Source organism: Amyelois transitella, chromosome 2, assembly GCF_032362555.1.
Source record: "Amyelois transitella isolate CPQ chromosome 2, ilAmyTran1.1, whole genome shotgun sequence".
Classification (NCBI taxonomy): Eukaryota; Metazoa; Arthropoda; class Insecta; order Lepidoptera; family Pyralidae; genus Amyelois; species Amyelois transitella.
Genome location: NC_083505.1, coordinates 6,284,645 through 6,302,552, shown reverse-complemented (window position 1 = coordinate 6,302,552; position 17,908 = coordinate 6,284,645). Strand labels below are relative to the sequence as shown.

The following is a 17,908-nucleotide window of genomic DNA, read 5'->3' as shown; positions in this document are numbered from 1 at the left end:
AATTTGATTACCATAAAAACGGTTCTAGTGAATTAATCTTAAAAGATAGACATTTTTTGATTATTTCAAGAGGAATAATTCTTTTATATATATATTTTTGGTATTGAACCGTTTTCGTAGCGCACACAACGGAAGTCATTCGTTTATGAGGATTGATTGCACAGACAGGCAGAGACGTGAAACTTATAACACTCCTCTTTTTCCGTCGGGGGTTATAAAGATTGACATCCAATAACCAGGCCGATCACAAAAATTCTTAAGGTGACTAAAGAATTAAATATTTTATATACTACTCTGTCAAGAAAGTAGCAGGAAAAGATCAATAATACACAAACTGTTTGTTATTCATCCAAATTTATTTTATCACCTTCAAAATATGCTCCTTTAGAAACGATACACTTACGCCAACGAATAATCCAATCATCAAAACATTTTTTAAACGCTGTTTCCGGAATTGAGGTCAGTTCTCGCCGCGAATTCTCTTTTATGTCTTCTACCGATTGAAAACGGGTGCCACGAAGTGGTAATTTGAGTTTAGGAAAAAGAAAAAAGTCGGCTGGAGCCATATCTGGTGAATATGGTGGTTGCTCGATGGTATTTGTTGAGTGTTTGGTTAAAAATTCGTTCACAATGATGGCCTTGTGCGAAGGTGCATTATCATGGTGCAAAATCCAAGAATTTTCTTTCCACAAATCTGGCCTTTTTCGTCGCATTTGCTCTCTTAAACGCCGCATAACACTCAAATAATATTCCTTATTTACCGTTTGACCTTCCGGCAAGAATTCCGAGTGCACAACACCGCGATAGTCAAAGAAAACAGTCAACATGACTTTGACTTTTGAACGACTTTGGCGTGGTTTTTTCGGTTTCGGTTCAGTTGGAAGGCGCCACTCCGAAGCTTGTTGACTAGTTTGCATGTCAAACTCGTAAACCCACGTCTCGTCACCAGTAACAATGCGTTTCATGAATGTTGGGTCGGAATTGACTCGTTCTAGCATGTCCTCAGCGACTCTCATGCGATTGAGTTTTTGAAAAAAATTCAGGTCTTTTGGGACTAGCCGAGCGGCAACATGTTTCATACCCAAATTATTAGTTAAAATGGTACGGATCGACTCGTGAGATACAGAAAGTTCGGTGGCTATCTCTCTCAAAGTTGAATGAGGATTTTCAGTCACTATTTCCTTCACTTTTGCGATGTTAACTTCAGTTGCAGACGTTGATGGCCTACCAGAGCGAGGCAAATCTTCCATCACATCTCGACCGCTTTTGAACGCTTTGTACCACTCATAAGCACGAGTTTTTGATAAAGTCGATTCACCGTAAGCCTTCTGTAACATTTTCAGTGACTCCGAACACGATATTCCATTGGCAATGCAAAATTTAAGACAAACTCTTTGTTCGATGTTTTTATCCATTATGAAATTAGCAATACACACTAGATATGATATAACTAAAAATAGCACTGTATTTAATGTAAACAACAGATGCAACTCAAACTCCGCGCCAAAGTGGAAAACAGTTGTGCCAATCTAACAACAACAAAAAAAAACAAAAATTTGAATTTGGAACCATAAATAAATAATCCATTCCCGATACTTTTCTGACTGAATGTAAATCTTTGAGGGTGACAAACATGCGCACTCAAATTCAGCCACGGCACCAAGCCATCTAGCTATAGTATCTATTTAGTTTGTGATCTAGCTCGTATACTCGCGTGTCTATCACTCACTTAAAATCAGTGCATAGCATACAAATCTCTGAATAAAAATAAAAGTCACAAGACAATGTTACGTCACTTCAAGACACCGCGCTCGTGACAATATTTGTCTATTATTGCCCAAGTATTGCCAGCATTATGTATTTGGCAGTTATTAGGTAGATCTATGCTACGGTAGATGATATTTTGGCTATAGTTAAAATTGAACTAATTATTTTAAAAGGTTTTAACAAAAATGATTATTATTTAAGGATAATGTTCTCAGCTATTAAGCATCCATATGTGAACAAAAAATATTTTTTTTATTTATCTATAAGGACTAAGTGCACGTACGTAGCTATAGCTTTGACAAGGGGAGGGAGGGGGTCCCCAAAATAAAAATTAAACATTGCCTGCAACTATAACGCGCAAGTATAGTCGCAGGTAATCTATAATATATAACTTAGGTTACTCATAGTAGGTGCCTTAAAGAAAGTTGTGTAATGTATGTATTGCAATACTTATTCAAAAGCAACAAAGTTGAAAGTTTAGAGTAATAGATTTAGTCTTTTACGTTTTATTGCTAACTGATTAATAATTTCTTCGGAATCAAGTTGCATTGCTAGATCTCGGTGTACGCTCATTAAAGCCACACCAGTTAGTCTTTCATCGCCCATTTTATTTCTTAGGTAAGTTTTTAACCTATTTAAGGTGGAGAAAAATCTTTCAGGGGTTGCAGTGGACACTGGGAGTGTGACTAAAATAATATGAAGCTTTTTTATTAAAGGGAAAAACTGATTATCGCAGTTCGAGCATCGATAGCGTCGATCACAGTTGCAGGTTTTTGTGCTACAGATTTCCATTGATTGTGCCATATCTTGTATTCACTCAGAAATATTGTGCCTTCATTTTCACCCAGAAATGTTTGTGCAATTTTATTAAGGTTTTATTTTACCCTGGAGTCATTCATTATTGGTTTTTTCAAGTATCAGCATTTGAATTCCTTCGATCGTCGACTCGTGTAATCACTCATACAATCGACTCATACATTCTTATGGCTTTATGATTTATCTCTTTACACAATTTAATTCTGTCGCTTCTTTTTTATTTCTACAAAAGTAATTATTATTTATATTAAATAATAAGTACAGGAAAATAAAAATTATTTAATCAAAATATTATGTCACTTCACGTCAATAAGCGTGATTCGCTAATTGGCATACCGATTCTCCTAATTATCTATCCGTATGGTACTTCGTCAAGTGTTTTATACAACAAGGGGTTATCACAACTTTGTCTATCCTTTATAAAATTGTCATACATATGAAATACTAAAAGTTGTGAAGTTATTTCTTAAAACATACTTATATTATTGTCATATTTATACTTATTGCCGTGGGGCTCCCGGCACCAATACAAAAAAGAATAGGACCACTCCATATCTTTCCAATGGATGTCGTAAAAGGCGACTAAGGGATAGGCTTACAAACTTGGGATTCTTTTTAAGGCGATGGGCTAGCAACCTGTCACTAGTTGAATCTTAATTCTATCGTTAAGCCAAAAAGCTGAACGTGGCCATTCAGTCTTTTCAAGACGTGACCATATGTATGTATGTATGTTATACTTATTGCTAGCTTATAACCAAATATCATCAGTCATTTATCTTATAGTTCATAAGACATAATATTTATATTTCCTAGCAACTTAGTGCGCCTTCGTTCTAGCGAATAATTATTATTAGCTGATTCGGAGCCACATGTACACAATTTTTAGCGCAAACTGCGTTCCGTTTGGTCTCCACGCACGTGCCGCAGCATGCCTGACATCATTGCTTTGTCTAATGACTTGATACATTAACTTGGCAATCAGGGTGCCACTGCACGCCCAGAAAACCACAAAACTCATGTTACACATATGCAATTCTGGACTTGGCGAGAGTCTCCCTTCTTTGCCTCCACACATTTGTCTGACCTGACAGACAGAGCTAAAAGCATTGTGATCATATCTCACCGTACTTCTGTCTGCCCGGCAGTTCAGACACGATGGGACGTGTTAGAACATGTGATGAGTGTCATTAAGAGAGTGAAGAGTGAACACATAGCGGGTTTCTAGCCCTTTTTCTGATTAATTTAAATTTTCCTAACCTCCTCCTTAAAGTCTTTAAACAGGTTGCAATTTTGTTGCACTAGTTTTTCAGTAATTTGTTAGTTTTTATTCTTCATTAGTACATTCTTTTAATAAGGAGGGGGTTTTTATTTTTAGTCTCTCACCTGTAATTTGGGTATGTTGTTTATTTTTCTTTTTAAATTCTCCCTACTCTCTTTTGTTTTACAACTTATTTTAACCATCCTAACTCTCGTTTTCCTTACTCTTTCTATCCTTATCCAATATTATTCGATATTCGACCCCTTTAGCTCCTGTAACGTCCTGGAGTTTTCGAATTCGAAATCAAGCAGTTTTTTATATCCTCTATTTTCTCTTCCTCCTGAGGGGCAGGGCAGGTCTGTGTTCGCGCACATGGATATTATCCTGGTATGAGATATTTTAATTCCTTGTAGATAGCCAGGTGTCACACCAGGTCACCCGCTTCTTTTAGTTTCTTTATGACCGAGTGTTTCATTGTTCGCTTCAGTCTCAGCGCCGCCGTTCATGGCAGCATCAAAGAGACCTCGGATGTTGCCGCCCAACATATTCCTATCGTCATCGATCAAAACCTTCCGTCTATTCTCCTGAAATTTTCGAAACGAATTCGTGTGAAAAACCTGTTCTTGCTTCCTCACCTTATGCAAGACTTTGTCCTGGTTAATAAGATCTGGCTTGTGGCAAAGCCGGGAAAAACTGCAATCCCGTCCAGATTTAAGGGATTCTTAAAACCAGGTATATTTGCGGTGACAAAGAACACTTAGAAACACTGATTTCGTAATATTTTATTTTTTATTTTTTCGCGTAGCGTACTGGAACACGTCCGCACTCGACGCGCTCTCGAAGCAGACTGAAGAGAAGTGAAAGTTAGGACCTCTTAAAAACATGGCAAACACCCAGACGAGACTATTTACTTTACAGCCATTGTATAATAAGCTACAATCGTCTGAGTAACAGAGCAGAACTTTATCTATAAGTTGGCACGATCTCGAATCTAAGCAATACAGAACATTTCCAAGTGGCGGTGTGTTTTGGTCACGAGGGCAACATTTTATGTTAAGAGTACGCTGTAGAGAGATGCAGCCACTCGACCTCCCTGAGGGGTTCACTCTGCTCTTCATCTGGAAGGTTGGTGGTCCAGAAGCGGGAAGGGCTAACTAAGCTTGGGATTCTTCTTGTAGGCGGTGGGCTAGCAAACTATTTAAATTTGGATTCCATCAGCCAGCCATACCGCCATTTAGTATTTTCAAGTCTACTGGCTATGACTTAACCGGCGACTACAACAAGTCAGTGCGTGGAGCCTGTTCTGTTCGTTCGGCAAACTATGGCAACACATGTGTGTTTTTCACCTCACCTGAGACAGTCATCATTCATTGATATGTCAATGTCAAAAAACGCAATTGTTTTTGGTTTGTGAATCAATTTATTTCGACAATTCGACACAAAATAAATATTTAAATCCATTTTTGTGATGGCTGGCCATGACGATAATTCCAAAAGTGGGGAGGACTCAATAGGCAGCCAAAATATTCAGCCGACAAATGAAATTGACAATGAAGAAGAAAATTTAAACGAAGGTGCGATGATTTTCTTTAAATACATGTAGTCACGTCTACGTCCCTTGCGATGTAGACAGGGTCCACAGTCTTGAAACGACTGAAAGGCTTTTAGCTTCATTCAGCTGTAATTCTTATTAATAGAATTGGGATTCAGACTGTGCCAGGTTGCTAGCTCTTCTTCTACAAAAGGAATCCCAAGTTAATAAGCTGATCCCTTGGTCGCCTTTTACGACATCCATGGAAAAGATGTAGAGTACTACTATTTAAAAGTGCCGGACACTATGCAACAAGGATCTATACAATTAATACACATGTTATCAATGGCTAAGTACTTCTTACCAAATAGGAGCCTCATATTATATGGCCGCTCTTTAAGGATTAAAGGTCAGATTAGTACAACAACATCTGAAATTATCAAGCAAAACAGATTAAGGTAGGGAAAATTATTAACATGCTAAAACATCTATATTCCACTAATCTGACAATTTGACCTTGATGTGAAGGGGGAGGGCTAACAGGTTGAAAAAAAAAAATGTTATCTTGACATTCTTGAGGGGCTATTGTTTTTTATTTAAAAGAAATAATTCAAGGCTTACTAAAAATATATATATATCTGACTTTCCCATGGATGTCATTAAAGGCAACTAGGGACTATTAAAAGGACAGGCTTATGAACTTGGGATGCCTCTTGTAGGAGATGGACTAGCATCCTATCACTATTTGAATCTCAATTCCAACATATAGCTGAACATGACCTTTCAGTCTTTTGGTGACTGTTTGCTCTTCTTTCCTTCAAGGGATATTGACATTGAGCTTTTTAATTTAGTGTGATTATTTAAAAATAAACATACATACATACATACATAAAATCACGCCTCTTTCCCGGAGGGGTAGGCAGAGACTACCTCTTTCCACTTGCCACGATCTCTGCATACTTCTTTCGCTTCGTCCACATTCATAACTCTCTTCATACAAGCTCGGCGGTTTCGGGTACTTTTGACCTGACCCTTTACCAGGACGTCCTTAATTTGATCAAGATACGTTCGTCTAGGTCTTCCCACTCCGACCTTTCCCTCCACACTCTCCTTGTATATCTGCTTAGTCAACCTGCTTTCATTCATCCTCTCCACATGACCGAACCATCTTAACATACCCTTTTCTATTCCTGTAACTACATCTTCTTTCACATCACAACATTCCCTTATCACGCTGTTCCTTATCCTGTCACTCAATTTCACACCCATCATACTCCTTAACGCTCTCATTTCCACTGCATTTATTCTGCTTTCATGCTTCTTTTGCCATACCCAACTTTCACTCCCATACATTAATGTCGGGACCAACACGCCCCTGTGCACAGCCAGTCGAGCCTTTTTGGATAGTTTCTGACTGCTCATAAAGGCATGCAAAGCTCCATTCACCATGTTCCCCGCGTTCACTCTCCTTTCAATATCACTATCATACTTGCCATCTGATGTAAACTTTGATCCTAGATATACAAACTCTTTCACTTGCTCCACTTTTTCTCCTCCAATCAAAATATTACATGCTGTCATTTCTTTCTCCATTTCAAAAACCAGTGTTTTAGTTTTACTTACGTTCACTTTCATTCCTTTCTCTTTTAAAGCTTCATGCATACAGTTTACCATCTCCTGTAACTCCTCCGCTGATGACGCCAGTATAACCTGATCGTCGGCATAGAGCAGACATTTGACGAGTAACTCATTCATCCTTAATCCACTTTTAGACTCTTTCAAATCTGTCAAACAGCTATCCATAAATAGGTTGAACAGCCACGGTGACGCAACACATCCTTGCCTAACGCCTTTCTCAATCTTAAACCACTCAGTGTGCGCTCCGTTTATCCTGACACAAGCACTCGAATCCTCATATAAGGATTTCAGTGCTCGTATTAAGAGACTGCTCACCCCATGCATAGAAAGTGCTGACCACAATTCATTCCTCTCAACTCTGTCATAGGCCTTTTCCAGATCTACGAATGTGCAATAGACTTTTTGACTCTTGGCCAAAAACTTTTCGGCTATGCACCGCAAGGAAAAGACCTGATCAGTACATCCCATTCCCTTTCGAAATCCCGCTTGAGCATCCCATATTTTGTCATCAGTTTCATTCCTGACTCTATTAATCAATACCTTAGCATACAATTTGCCGACGACGCTAAGCAGGCTTATACCACGATAATTTTTGCAGTCCAGCTGTGACCCTTTTCCTTTGTAAAGTGGCACGATAACAGCCTTACACCAATCTTTTGGTACTCGGCCGCTTCTCCAACACAAATTGAAAAGGCAGTACAACTGACTAGCTACTACGCCTTTTCCTGCTTTAAGCATCTCGACCGACACTCTATCACACCCAGCAGCCTTTCCCGCTTTCATACTCTTAAGTGCTTCCACAATTTCGAACATTTCAATTTCGCCTTCCATCTCATTCTCTTTTTCTTCGCTATAGCAGTAATCTTTCTTATTTCCTTCCTTTTTTTCAAATAAACTTTCAAAATAGTCCTTCCATATCTTTAGTACACATTCTTCTCCTTTCACAACGCTACCATCCTGGCATCTGATCCTAGTCAGCTCTCTGGTTATAGTATTTCCTCGGGCTGACCTTACGGATTTCCAGAATACTTTCAGATTTGACTGAAAGTCTTCTGATAGCCTTTTATCAAAATCCTCTTTATACTCTTCTTTCTTTCTAATCACAGCTTTCTTATCCAAATCTTTCATTTTCTTATATTCCTTACGTGCTTCATTCACATCTTCATCTATAACCTCTTGCATTCTTAAGTTAGCTTTTGCTGCTAACAAATCCAGCCATGCTTTCTTCTTTAATCGCACAAGTTCTTGCACATCTTTACTCATCCACGCATTTTTGTGATTTTTTCCTTTCCTTCTTCTACTTACACCACACACTTCAACAGCTACTTTCACAATTCTTTCTTTAAATTCCTTCCATCCATCTTCAATATCGCTCATTTCCTCTAAATCTTCAAATTCATCCTTCAGTCTATTAATATACTTCTTACCTACATCCATATCTTGCAAATTTTCTACTTTTACTCTTTCCAAAGCGCTGGTTTGCTCCCTTACCCTGTGCCGCCAGCGATTGAAGATACCCCTTATCCGGGATATCACCAGTAAATGGTCCGAGTCAATGCCAGCACCGCGATATGCACGGGTATCCAGCACTTTGTTCTTCAATCTTTCATCTACAATCACAAAGTCTATCATACTTTTTAAAATACCTTCCACTCTTGTGTAGGTGTGGATCTCTTTATGTTGAAACATTGAGTTCGACACAAAAAGATCCCACTCTAGACAAATTTCTAATACACTTCTTCCATTATCATTCACCTTTTCGTCACCAAACGCACCAAGCACCTTTTCATATCCATCACGCTTTACACCCACCCATCCATTAAAATCACCTAACATAATAATCTTCTCATTTGGCTTGGTAACTTTCAATACTTCTCTTACACTATTCCAGAACTCCTCGTTTTCGCTTTTTGCTGATGTTGTACCCCTCGAACCCACATCCCAAGGTGCATAAACACCTAGAACGAAGATCCGAGTGATTCCAACTTTCAGCCTAATCCATAGAAGACGAGGGCTGACACACTCATACTCATTCACGCACTCAGCCATTCGTGCAGAAAGAATTAGACCGACCCCTTGACAGCCTCGGCTGGTACTGGAAATTCCAGACCAATACGCCGTGTAAGGGCCGTGCTGCGTCGCGTCGCATCCTTTCCGCTTCGTTTCATTCACGCACAACACATCCAAACGTCTTTCATCCATCATCTGGCATACTTCCTCAATCTTATCCTTCATTCCTCCTCTTACATTCATCGTCGCAAAGCGGCTTTCAGCAGACCGCATACCGCTCCCGCCGGGAACGAGACGTGATGGGGTGCGGACACCATCGCCGCCATCTAGGTGCTCTTTCAAAAAATTTGCATCCATGCGATTCCCACGAGACGCTAGGGAAAAATTTTGTCCGCCCCAGCAGAGCCCCGCATGCCAGGGTAAGGCTAGCCATTACCTGGGGGTCGCCCAACCCCATGGCGGAAGTGGCACGCTCGAGACTAGGCTCGCCCCTAGCCATGCATCCATCGGCGCGGCAGACCTTAGATTGGCAGGGATTTACATTAAAGAGGAATCCCAAGTCTATCCCTTAGTCGGCTCTTACGACATCCGTGGGAAAGAGATGGAGTGGTCCTATTCTTTTGTAATGGTGCCGGGAACCACACGGCACAATTGGCTATCATTGTTACAAAAAGTACCTACCTTATTTCATCAAACAGCGTGAGACAAAATGTCACCAACTTGTTAAAGTTTTTATGTTTTATACATTAATTTATAAAATTGTAACCATTATTTTCAAGATGACCAAATCACATGGAACCCTAACTTTTGTCTCACGCCAAATTAAATAAGGTAAGTGATGAAAGTTACTACAAACTAGAAAGGTTATGGGCCCAGTCAGGGACTTTTGACCATATAGGGAAATGATATAACAAAAATACAGTTGTGAGTGTGATGATGAGAGTCGAGTGTAGTAGTAGCCAGTTTGAACGAGTTTTGAGCGCTTCACTGTTAGCTCATGGACAACTGTCCGAGCGCCAGTAGCCTCTCCACCGCCGCGTTCACGTCGCCGAAGGTCGCGATTAGTGCTTGCAGGTTAGCTTCCCTGTTGAGGAAGCCCATGGCAGCGAGTTGCTCCAGCTGTTGCGAGTAGCGCTGTTCTGGAGGCTGCGACGAGTTCGTCTGGTTGTTGGACATGGCCGACACCATCCTTTGCATGAACTGTGTGAACAGCTCCGAGTTGTTCTGTTGCCGCGCCTGCGCAGGGTTGGCGGACGGGTTGGCGGGCGGGTTGGCGGGCGGCGTGGCGGCCGCCGCGCCCACGCCCAGGCCCAGGTTGTTGACCAGCGAGGGCGCGGCTGCGCGCAGCTGCTCCATGCCTTGCTGGATTTGCAACAGCGCGTTCAGGGCCTGTGGGTTGGACATCATTTGCTGCATCTCTGGATTCTGCAGTTGTGCAAGCATCTGTGGCATCATCGTGCGGATCTGATCCTGCAGTTGTGGATTGTTCGCGAACATTGGATTCTGATTAATGAGTTGGGAGGCCATCTCCGGATCAGCAGCGAGGGCCTGCAGCATATCGTTGGTGTACGGCGCCGACAGCATGGACTGCACCAGCCGCGGGTTCTCCGACATCTGTTGCAGCAGCGACTGCATCCCCGGCGTGTTGATGAGCCCGGGCCCGGTGCCGGTCCCCGCGCCGGCGCCGGCCCCGGCCCCGGTCCCGGTCCCGCCGCCGCGCTGCCACGGGTTGGGCAGCGGTTGCCGGTTCTCCGAGCCTTGTTGGGGGTTTGTGCCATCAGAGTTGTCCACCAGTCCCGAAAAAGGGTTGCCGGCCATACTGCTGGCAACATTCAACATTGGCTCTTGGATGTCTCTGTACATCCTCTGAAGAGCATTGTAGCCTCCAGGTATACTCTCAAGGTTGGAGAGTGCTCGGTCGTGGGAGCGCATGAGTTCCTGCAGCATGGCGGGGTTGCGGGCCAGCTCCATGGTCTGCCGGAGCAGCTCCGGGTTGTTCAGCATGTGGCTGATCTCTGGGTTCCTAGCCATTAGGTCCTGCATCTGAGGGTTGGATGTGATGAGAGTCCTCATGTTCTCTGGGTCATTCATCATCTGCTGTACCAGCGGGTTGTCTAGCACTTGTCTTAACATGTCTGGATTGGACAACAGCTCTTGCTGCATTCGAGCCTGTAAGTCCATGAATGTGCTTTGCCCAAGTCCCAGGCTCTCAAGACCCGCAAGACCACCCAGAGAATTAAGCCCAAAAGGAGTAGCGCTTATGTCTGCTGGTGGGCGTCGGGCCGCGCCCTCCGGCTCTGGTCTTGGCGGAGTTTTGATCACCAAATGAACAGTCAGCCCATCTTTGATATTATGCTGCTTCAGAGTGTCAGCATCGTTCATGATCTTCCCGGCGAAGATCAGACATAACTGTTCCGGCTCCGCACTAAACTTCGGTGACAGCACTTCTTTCAATTTTTTGATGTCGGCATCCTCTTCGATTTCCACTTGTTGTTTCTCTTTTGGAGTTTTAACTGTGATTGTAATTTTCTTGGGTTCTTCCTGGCCCTCTGCCATTTTGGCAAATCTAGAATGACTCTGTACTTTGGCGGAAAAGTAAAATTTTTGTACAACAAGCACTACAGAATTTGACGGACGAGACTTGCGTTGACGGCTTGACGGCTAATTAAAGAATTATTATTTAATTTTTATTAAAAATAAAAGAGATGTTTAATTACCTAATTAGGCAAATCCTTTCAGATGGTGGTCGGATTATGTAATAGCACATCTAGATTCATTTTACAATAACTTTTTTAAAGTTATCTTCCCATCTCCTACGAAAATCCCAAGCACCTTTTTTAATTTTTAAAAAAGGTATGTAGGACTTGGATTGGATTTATATGTCACTGAAATATAACAAAAACTGCAAGTTTGTAAATTTCCTAGGATGTTTAATAACTTTTGTAGGATTCTAAACAAGTGAAGCATTATTTTATGTCCACATATCCATTCAAATTTATATAATTTTATCTGACGCATTAAATAATTAGTAAATGTATTTTTTACCAAATAAACAATTTTTCTTTTTTATTACTAAACACGGGTGATACAAAATATATGAGGAATGAAAGATTATAAATTTCCTAGGAAGTTTATAAACTTGCGATTTTTGTTATTTTTCGGTGCCATATATATAAACATACATACATAAAATCACGCCTCTTTCCCGGAGGGGTAGGCAGAGACTACCTCATTCCACTTGCCACGATCTCTGCATACTTCCGTCCCTTCATCCACATTCATAACTTTCTTCATGCAAGCTCGGCGGTTTAGGGTACTTTTGACCTGACCCTTTACCAGGATGTCCTTAATTTGATCAAGATATGTTCGTCTAGGTCTTCCCACTCCAACCTTTCCCACCACACTCTCCTTGTATATCTGCTTAGTCAACCTGCTTTCATTCATCCTCTCCACATGACCGAACCGTCTTAACATACCCTTTTCTATTCCTGTAACTACATCTTCTTTCACAACATTCCCTTATCACGCTGTTCCTTATCCGGTCACTCAATTTCACACCCAATCATACTCCTTAACGCTCTCATTGCATTTATTCTGCTTTCGTGCTTCTTTTGCCATACCCAACTTTCACTCCCATACATTAATGTCGGGACCAACACGCCCCTATGCACAGCCAGTCGAACCTTTTTTGATAGTTTCTGACTGCTCATAAAGGCATGCAAAGCTCCATTTACCATGTTCCCCGCGTTTACTTTCCTTTCAATATCACTATCACACTTGCCATCTGATCTAAACTTTTATTCTAGATATACAAACTCCTTCACTTGCTCAACTTTTTCTTCTCCAATCAAAATATTACATGTTGTCATTTCTTTCTCCATTTCAAAAACCAGTGTTTTAGTTTTACTTACGTTCTCTTTCATTCCTTTCTCTTTTAAAGCTTCATGCATACAGTTTACCATCTCCTGTAACTCTTCCGCTGATGACGCCAGTTAAACCTGATCGTCGGCATAGAGCAGACATTTGACGAGTAACTCATTCATCCTTAATCTACTTTCAGACTCTTTCAAATCTGTCAAAAAACTATCCATAAATAGGTTGAACAGCCACGGTGACGCAACACATCCTTGCCTAACGACTTTCTCAATCTTAAACCACTCAGTGTGCGCTCCGCTTATCCTGACACAAGCACTCGAATCCTCATATAAGGATTTCAGTGCTCATATTAAGAGACTGCTCACCCCATGCATAGAAAGTGCTGACCACAATTCATTCCTCTCAACTCTGATATATATCAAAACAAGCTTTTACCGGCAGTTTCGCCCACGCCGCCCTAACAAATAAACTCACTTTCGCATTTATAATATTAGTTGGGACACAGACAGTTTCGTACTCTACTACTACTGTGTCTTCATCGCCTTATTTTCATGAAAATATACATATTCAGTGTGTAAATATTTTTTTTTTACTGTTATAATGAATTGATTGATGATTAACTAATTTCAGAGTACCACTCTTTAGATTCTAAACTGGACGAGCTAAACACAGCTTTGGATTTTTTGGAGCAGAAAACTGATGATATTAATGAAAAATTAAAAGAATTATTGCAGTCCAATATTGAGATTCGAAATGAGTTAAGAAATGAAAATTTAAAATCAAAGGGCAAAAATTAATTTACCATTTTGAAATACCATTTGCGAAATTTACTGTAAAGAAAGTTTTGAGATGAACCTATGAATAGTTAAAAGTCAGAACTGGAGGAATAGATTTAGTCAAAGCTTATGATTAAGAAGTGAATATAAACAGATGATGAAACAAACAACTTACTAAGTTTAGTTTATTAATTTAGTATATTATTTAGTTGTATCGTGTCATATAATATATAATACTTATATATCTACTAATATTTTTTCTATTACAGAAGATCAAATTTTGTACAATGTAATTAAAGAACATATTATGTAATATTGTATTAATTTTTAACTGATTTAAAACTTTCTTGTTGCACTATACTATTTATAAATAAAACGGGTATTAAACGTGCCTGTAACATACCTTTATTCAGCGACGTCGCCACGAATGCTCGTTCTGTGACCACAACAGCCGGGTAAAATAAAGGTACCTATGTTAAGTGCGCTTTAATACCTGTATTTTTTATAAAATGCATTGGCAAAATTTTATTTTTTTACCAGGTTCTTGCTGTATATATTTTATTAATTATACATTGTTATTTTCAGTAATTAATTCTTGGATGACAAAAATAAAAAGTGTTATTTAAATTTCGGTGCTTTTATTAATCAGATTTTGCAACACATAATAGAACTTTACATGTGTACTATATTTATGCACTTTCAAAGACAGGAGAAATAAAATCTACTACGAATAGTTAAATCTTTAATCAATAGAGTTAATGGTGATCTTTTTTCTCGAATCTCAATCCACAATATCCACATGACTGAACGCCTGGTTTATCCTGCAGTAATAAAAAATACTTTGAGATCTAAAATACATTTTAATTAAAATTATACACTTTTATATCTGCAATGCTGGTCAAGTGCTGCAGAAAAATAATGTGTGCTGGCTGCTATCTTTCCACGCAGTGTGTAAATACCAGTCAAAGGCTTATATTCACTCACAAATATCACATCTTTATCCTTTATGGGATATACAGAACCAATAGTTTAATACTCAAACTACATATTGCACTATTAGCCTATCCTACCTACATATATTATACAACAGTGTGCGTGTCAAAAGGTAGGAAGAACCTTTATCTGTATATATAATATGAAGAAAAAGGATAATTTTACTGATGTTGGGTGAATACTTAAAATGATGATGGCTCCTTTTTGATGAGTTACAAAATATAGGGTTCCTTATTAGGATGCTATTAAGTTTTTACTTATTAATTTACTAATACACAGAAAACATCAAGACTGATAATCACAAGAAACAAATTTACATAGGTACATTCTGCTTATTTCAAAAGAAATCTCTTCCAGCAGACCCGAGATAGATAGGAGTCATGATGGAAAGGGTGACAGGCGTGTACTCAACTCACTCAACTATTTATAGACATACATAAACAAATACATAAATAGAATATTATAAAATACACATGTAAATACCAAATAATAAACTTACATAAAATATATACATCAGAAACCAAATAAGTAAGGTTTGGAGAGGTATTCATTTTTAATTATTTTTTTAAATTGGGACATTGATTGAGAGTCACATATCTCGGGAGGCAATGAGTTCCACAATCTGACAGCATGGACAGATAACGAGATAGAGAAAGTGGCCCTACAATGCATTGGGAGTTAAGGCATGGTTCTATGATCGAACCTGCATGGAGTTTGGATAGGACAAGCAAAGGTGAAGCGGTTGTGCAGATATGAGGGGTAAGCAGGATTATAGAGAATATTTGAAAAGAAGGCACAGTATTCTCATATTTCTATGCAGATGAATGGGCAACCAATTTAGTTCACTGTGAAAAACTAAAACTTGATCATACTTCTTGAGGCCAAAATTTAAGAAAGAAGGGATGAAGGTTCGCTTGCTTCGCTTTTACACCAGCCTAACTTAACCAAACCGAGTTTGATTTGTGACCAATTTGTTTTTTTCCCCCGACCCGTCCGTTTACCGACAGCTACTTTCGAAGTCAGTAGATAAGATGACAATAGCACATAACCAAAACAGCGGATTGCGTTCTGTTCATAGTAAGTGTCTTTTTTGTTTTTACTTTTAAGCAAAGTTTTTGACTATATTTTTAGTGCTAAAATATATTCATTAATGTATTGTACATGTTTAATGGACAAACTAATTATGTAGTACTAAATTAACAGTTTACAATGACAAACCAAAAATATTGCGTTTTGTTCAGTGCAATTTCTAAGATTTTCAAAAATTCATAAAAAAAGGGGGGCTTCCGGCAAAAAAAATACTTGGGGGGGTCATACAAACCCTCCCCCACCCTCCCCACCCCCTCTGGCGGTGGCCCGTTTTAAGAGTTAAGCCCCTTCTATCATTAAGCCAAATAGCTGAATGTGGCCGATCAGTCTTTTCAAGACTGTTGGCTCTGTCTACCCCACAAGGGATGTAGACATGACCATATGTATGTATGTAAGTACAATAATGTTTAAATTGGTTAGCAATTAAAATCAAAGAAAATAAAAGGAATTCCTAAATATACACTATGTAATCCAGATACATTTTATTATAGCAATAATAATTAGGTTTGTGCTTACCAAATTAATATACACTCTGGGATGTCCTTCAGGACCACTGCCCCCATCACACCACACTACTCTTTCAGTAACTTGTGTTGGAGGCACCTCTGCAATCAAGTTTATAGCCCAGTTGGGATTCACTTGTTTTGGGGCATTTGTAAATCTGACTAGTCTGTAATCATTAGACTCCCATTTCTAAAAAAAACAATATAAAATAAATTATATAATTGTGTAATATATTGTCAATGTTATTTTTATTTTTCGGCTTAACTCTTAAAACGGGCCAACGCCAGAGAGGTTGGGGGAGGGTTTTTATGACCCCCCCCAAGTATTTTTTTTTTGCCGGAAGCCCCCCATTTTTTATATGAATTTTTGAAAATCTTAAAAATTGCACTAAACAACGCAATATTTTCGGTTTGTCATTGTAAACTGTGTTAATTTAGTATTACATAATTAGTTTGTCCATTAAACATGTACAATACATTAATTAATATGTATTAGCACTAAAAATATAGTCAAAAACTTTGCTTAAAAGTAATAACAAAAAAGACACTAACTATGAACAGAACGCAATCCGCCGTTTCGGTAATGTGCTACTGTCATCTTACCTACTGACTTCGAAAGAAGCTGTCTGTAAATGGACAGCAGGGGGAGCAGGGGGGCGCAACCCCCCGGCACGGGGGGGTCGGGAGGCGGTAGCCCCCCGCAATGAAAAAACAAATAGGTCACAAATCAAACTTGGTTCGGTTAGGTTAGGTTAGGTTGGTGTAAACCACCAAAGTGGAGCGTTCAAACTGAGTAAAAAAGTCTAGTGTAGGTTAGGTTAGGTTTAACTCACCTTCACCCCTTTCATCCCTTCTTACTTTCTCCCCTCCTTGCCCATCTGGCGGTTAATGACCTTTAGCACACGTTTTGTATGAAAAAAAAAGCTATAGGCTTCCGGCAAGGGGGGGGTCACGGGAGGGGTGGTGTTACCCCCTGCCCTATCCCCCTCCCCCCTACCCACCCCACTCCGGCGGTGGCCCGTTTCAAGAGTTTTACCTATTTTTCTAGTCTGTATAACTTATACAGAAACAAGATTAACCAGCAACTAGAAAAGTATTTAAGAACAGGGCTAACATTAGTATTTCAAAGCCAGAGTCTGTTTTTAACATTTTTATCTCCAGCCTGAACAGTGCTAGGCATTAATTTCAATCAATCAGTTAGAGTTAGAAAAGTATTTAAGAACAGGGCTAACATTAGTATTTCAAAGCCAGAGTCTGTTTTTAACATTTTTATCTCCAGCCTGAACAGTGCTAGGCATTAATTTCAATCAATCAGTTAGAGTTATTTAAACTAAATACCTAGTACGGTATAAATTAATTTACTCAGTTTCTCAGTAAAGTATATTACGCAATGAACGAAAACTATTTTCTTACCTGCCCGGTATGAGTAACAACATCTTCTGTATTGTTAGCTAAAGATCGTATAGAATTTGGATAAATATATCGTCTTGGTTTTGTAAATGAAGTAAGTTTGTATAATTTGTTCATATTTATCAAATTTCTAACGAAACCTGGTTAATGTTTTATAAATGTTTTGCCTGCTTTTGGGCTTATCGATCGGATTTAACCAATGTTTGACGAGTATTTGATGACTTTGATTGACGGACGGACA

The 17,908-nt window shown here is 39.4% G+C and overlaps 3 protein-coding genes across 3 annotated transcripts; 1 reads left to right on the top strand and 2 right to left on the bottom strand.

Annotated features, from left to right (window-relative positions):
- Nucleotides 1-5,200: 5,200 nt before the first annotated feature.
- Nucleotides 5,201-14,299, top strand: LOC132904337 (UPF0184 protein AAEL002161). The gene is made up of 2 exons (XM_060954333.1): nt 5,201-5,415; nt 13,527-14,299. The coding sequence occupies exons 1-2, from the start codon at nt 5,310-5,312 to the stop codon at nt 13,691-13,693; spliced, it is 273 nt and encodes a 90-aa protein (XP_060810316.1). The 5' UTR covers nt 5,201-5,309; the 3' UTR covers nt 13,694-14,299.
- LOC106143011 (ubiquilin-1-like) lies at nt 9,769-11,691 on the bottom strand. The gene has a single exon (XM_060953687.1). It carries the CDS (start codon nt 11,574-11,576, stop codon nt 10,011-10,013), a length of 1,566 nt encoding a protein of 521 aa, XP_060809670.1. The 5' UTR covers nt 11,577-11,691; the 3' UTR covers nt 9,769-10,010.
- LOC106143106 (probable NADH dehydrogenase [ubiquinone] iron-sulfur protein 6, mitochondrial) lies at nt 13,592-17,876 on the bottom strand. The gene is made up of 3 exons (XM_013345090.2): nt 17,671-17,876; nt 16,271-16,447; nt 13,592-14,493 (listed from the first exon to the last, which is right to left on the bottom strand). Exons 1-3 carry the CDS (start codon nt 17,782-17,784, stop codon nt 14,428-14,430), a joined length of 357 nt encoding a protein of 118 aa, XP_013200544.1. The 5' UTR covers nt 17,785-17,876; the 3' UTR covers nt 13,592-14,427.
- Between the last annotated feature and the right edge of the window lie 32 nt (nt 17,877-17,908).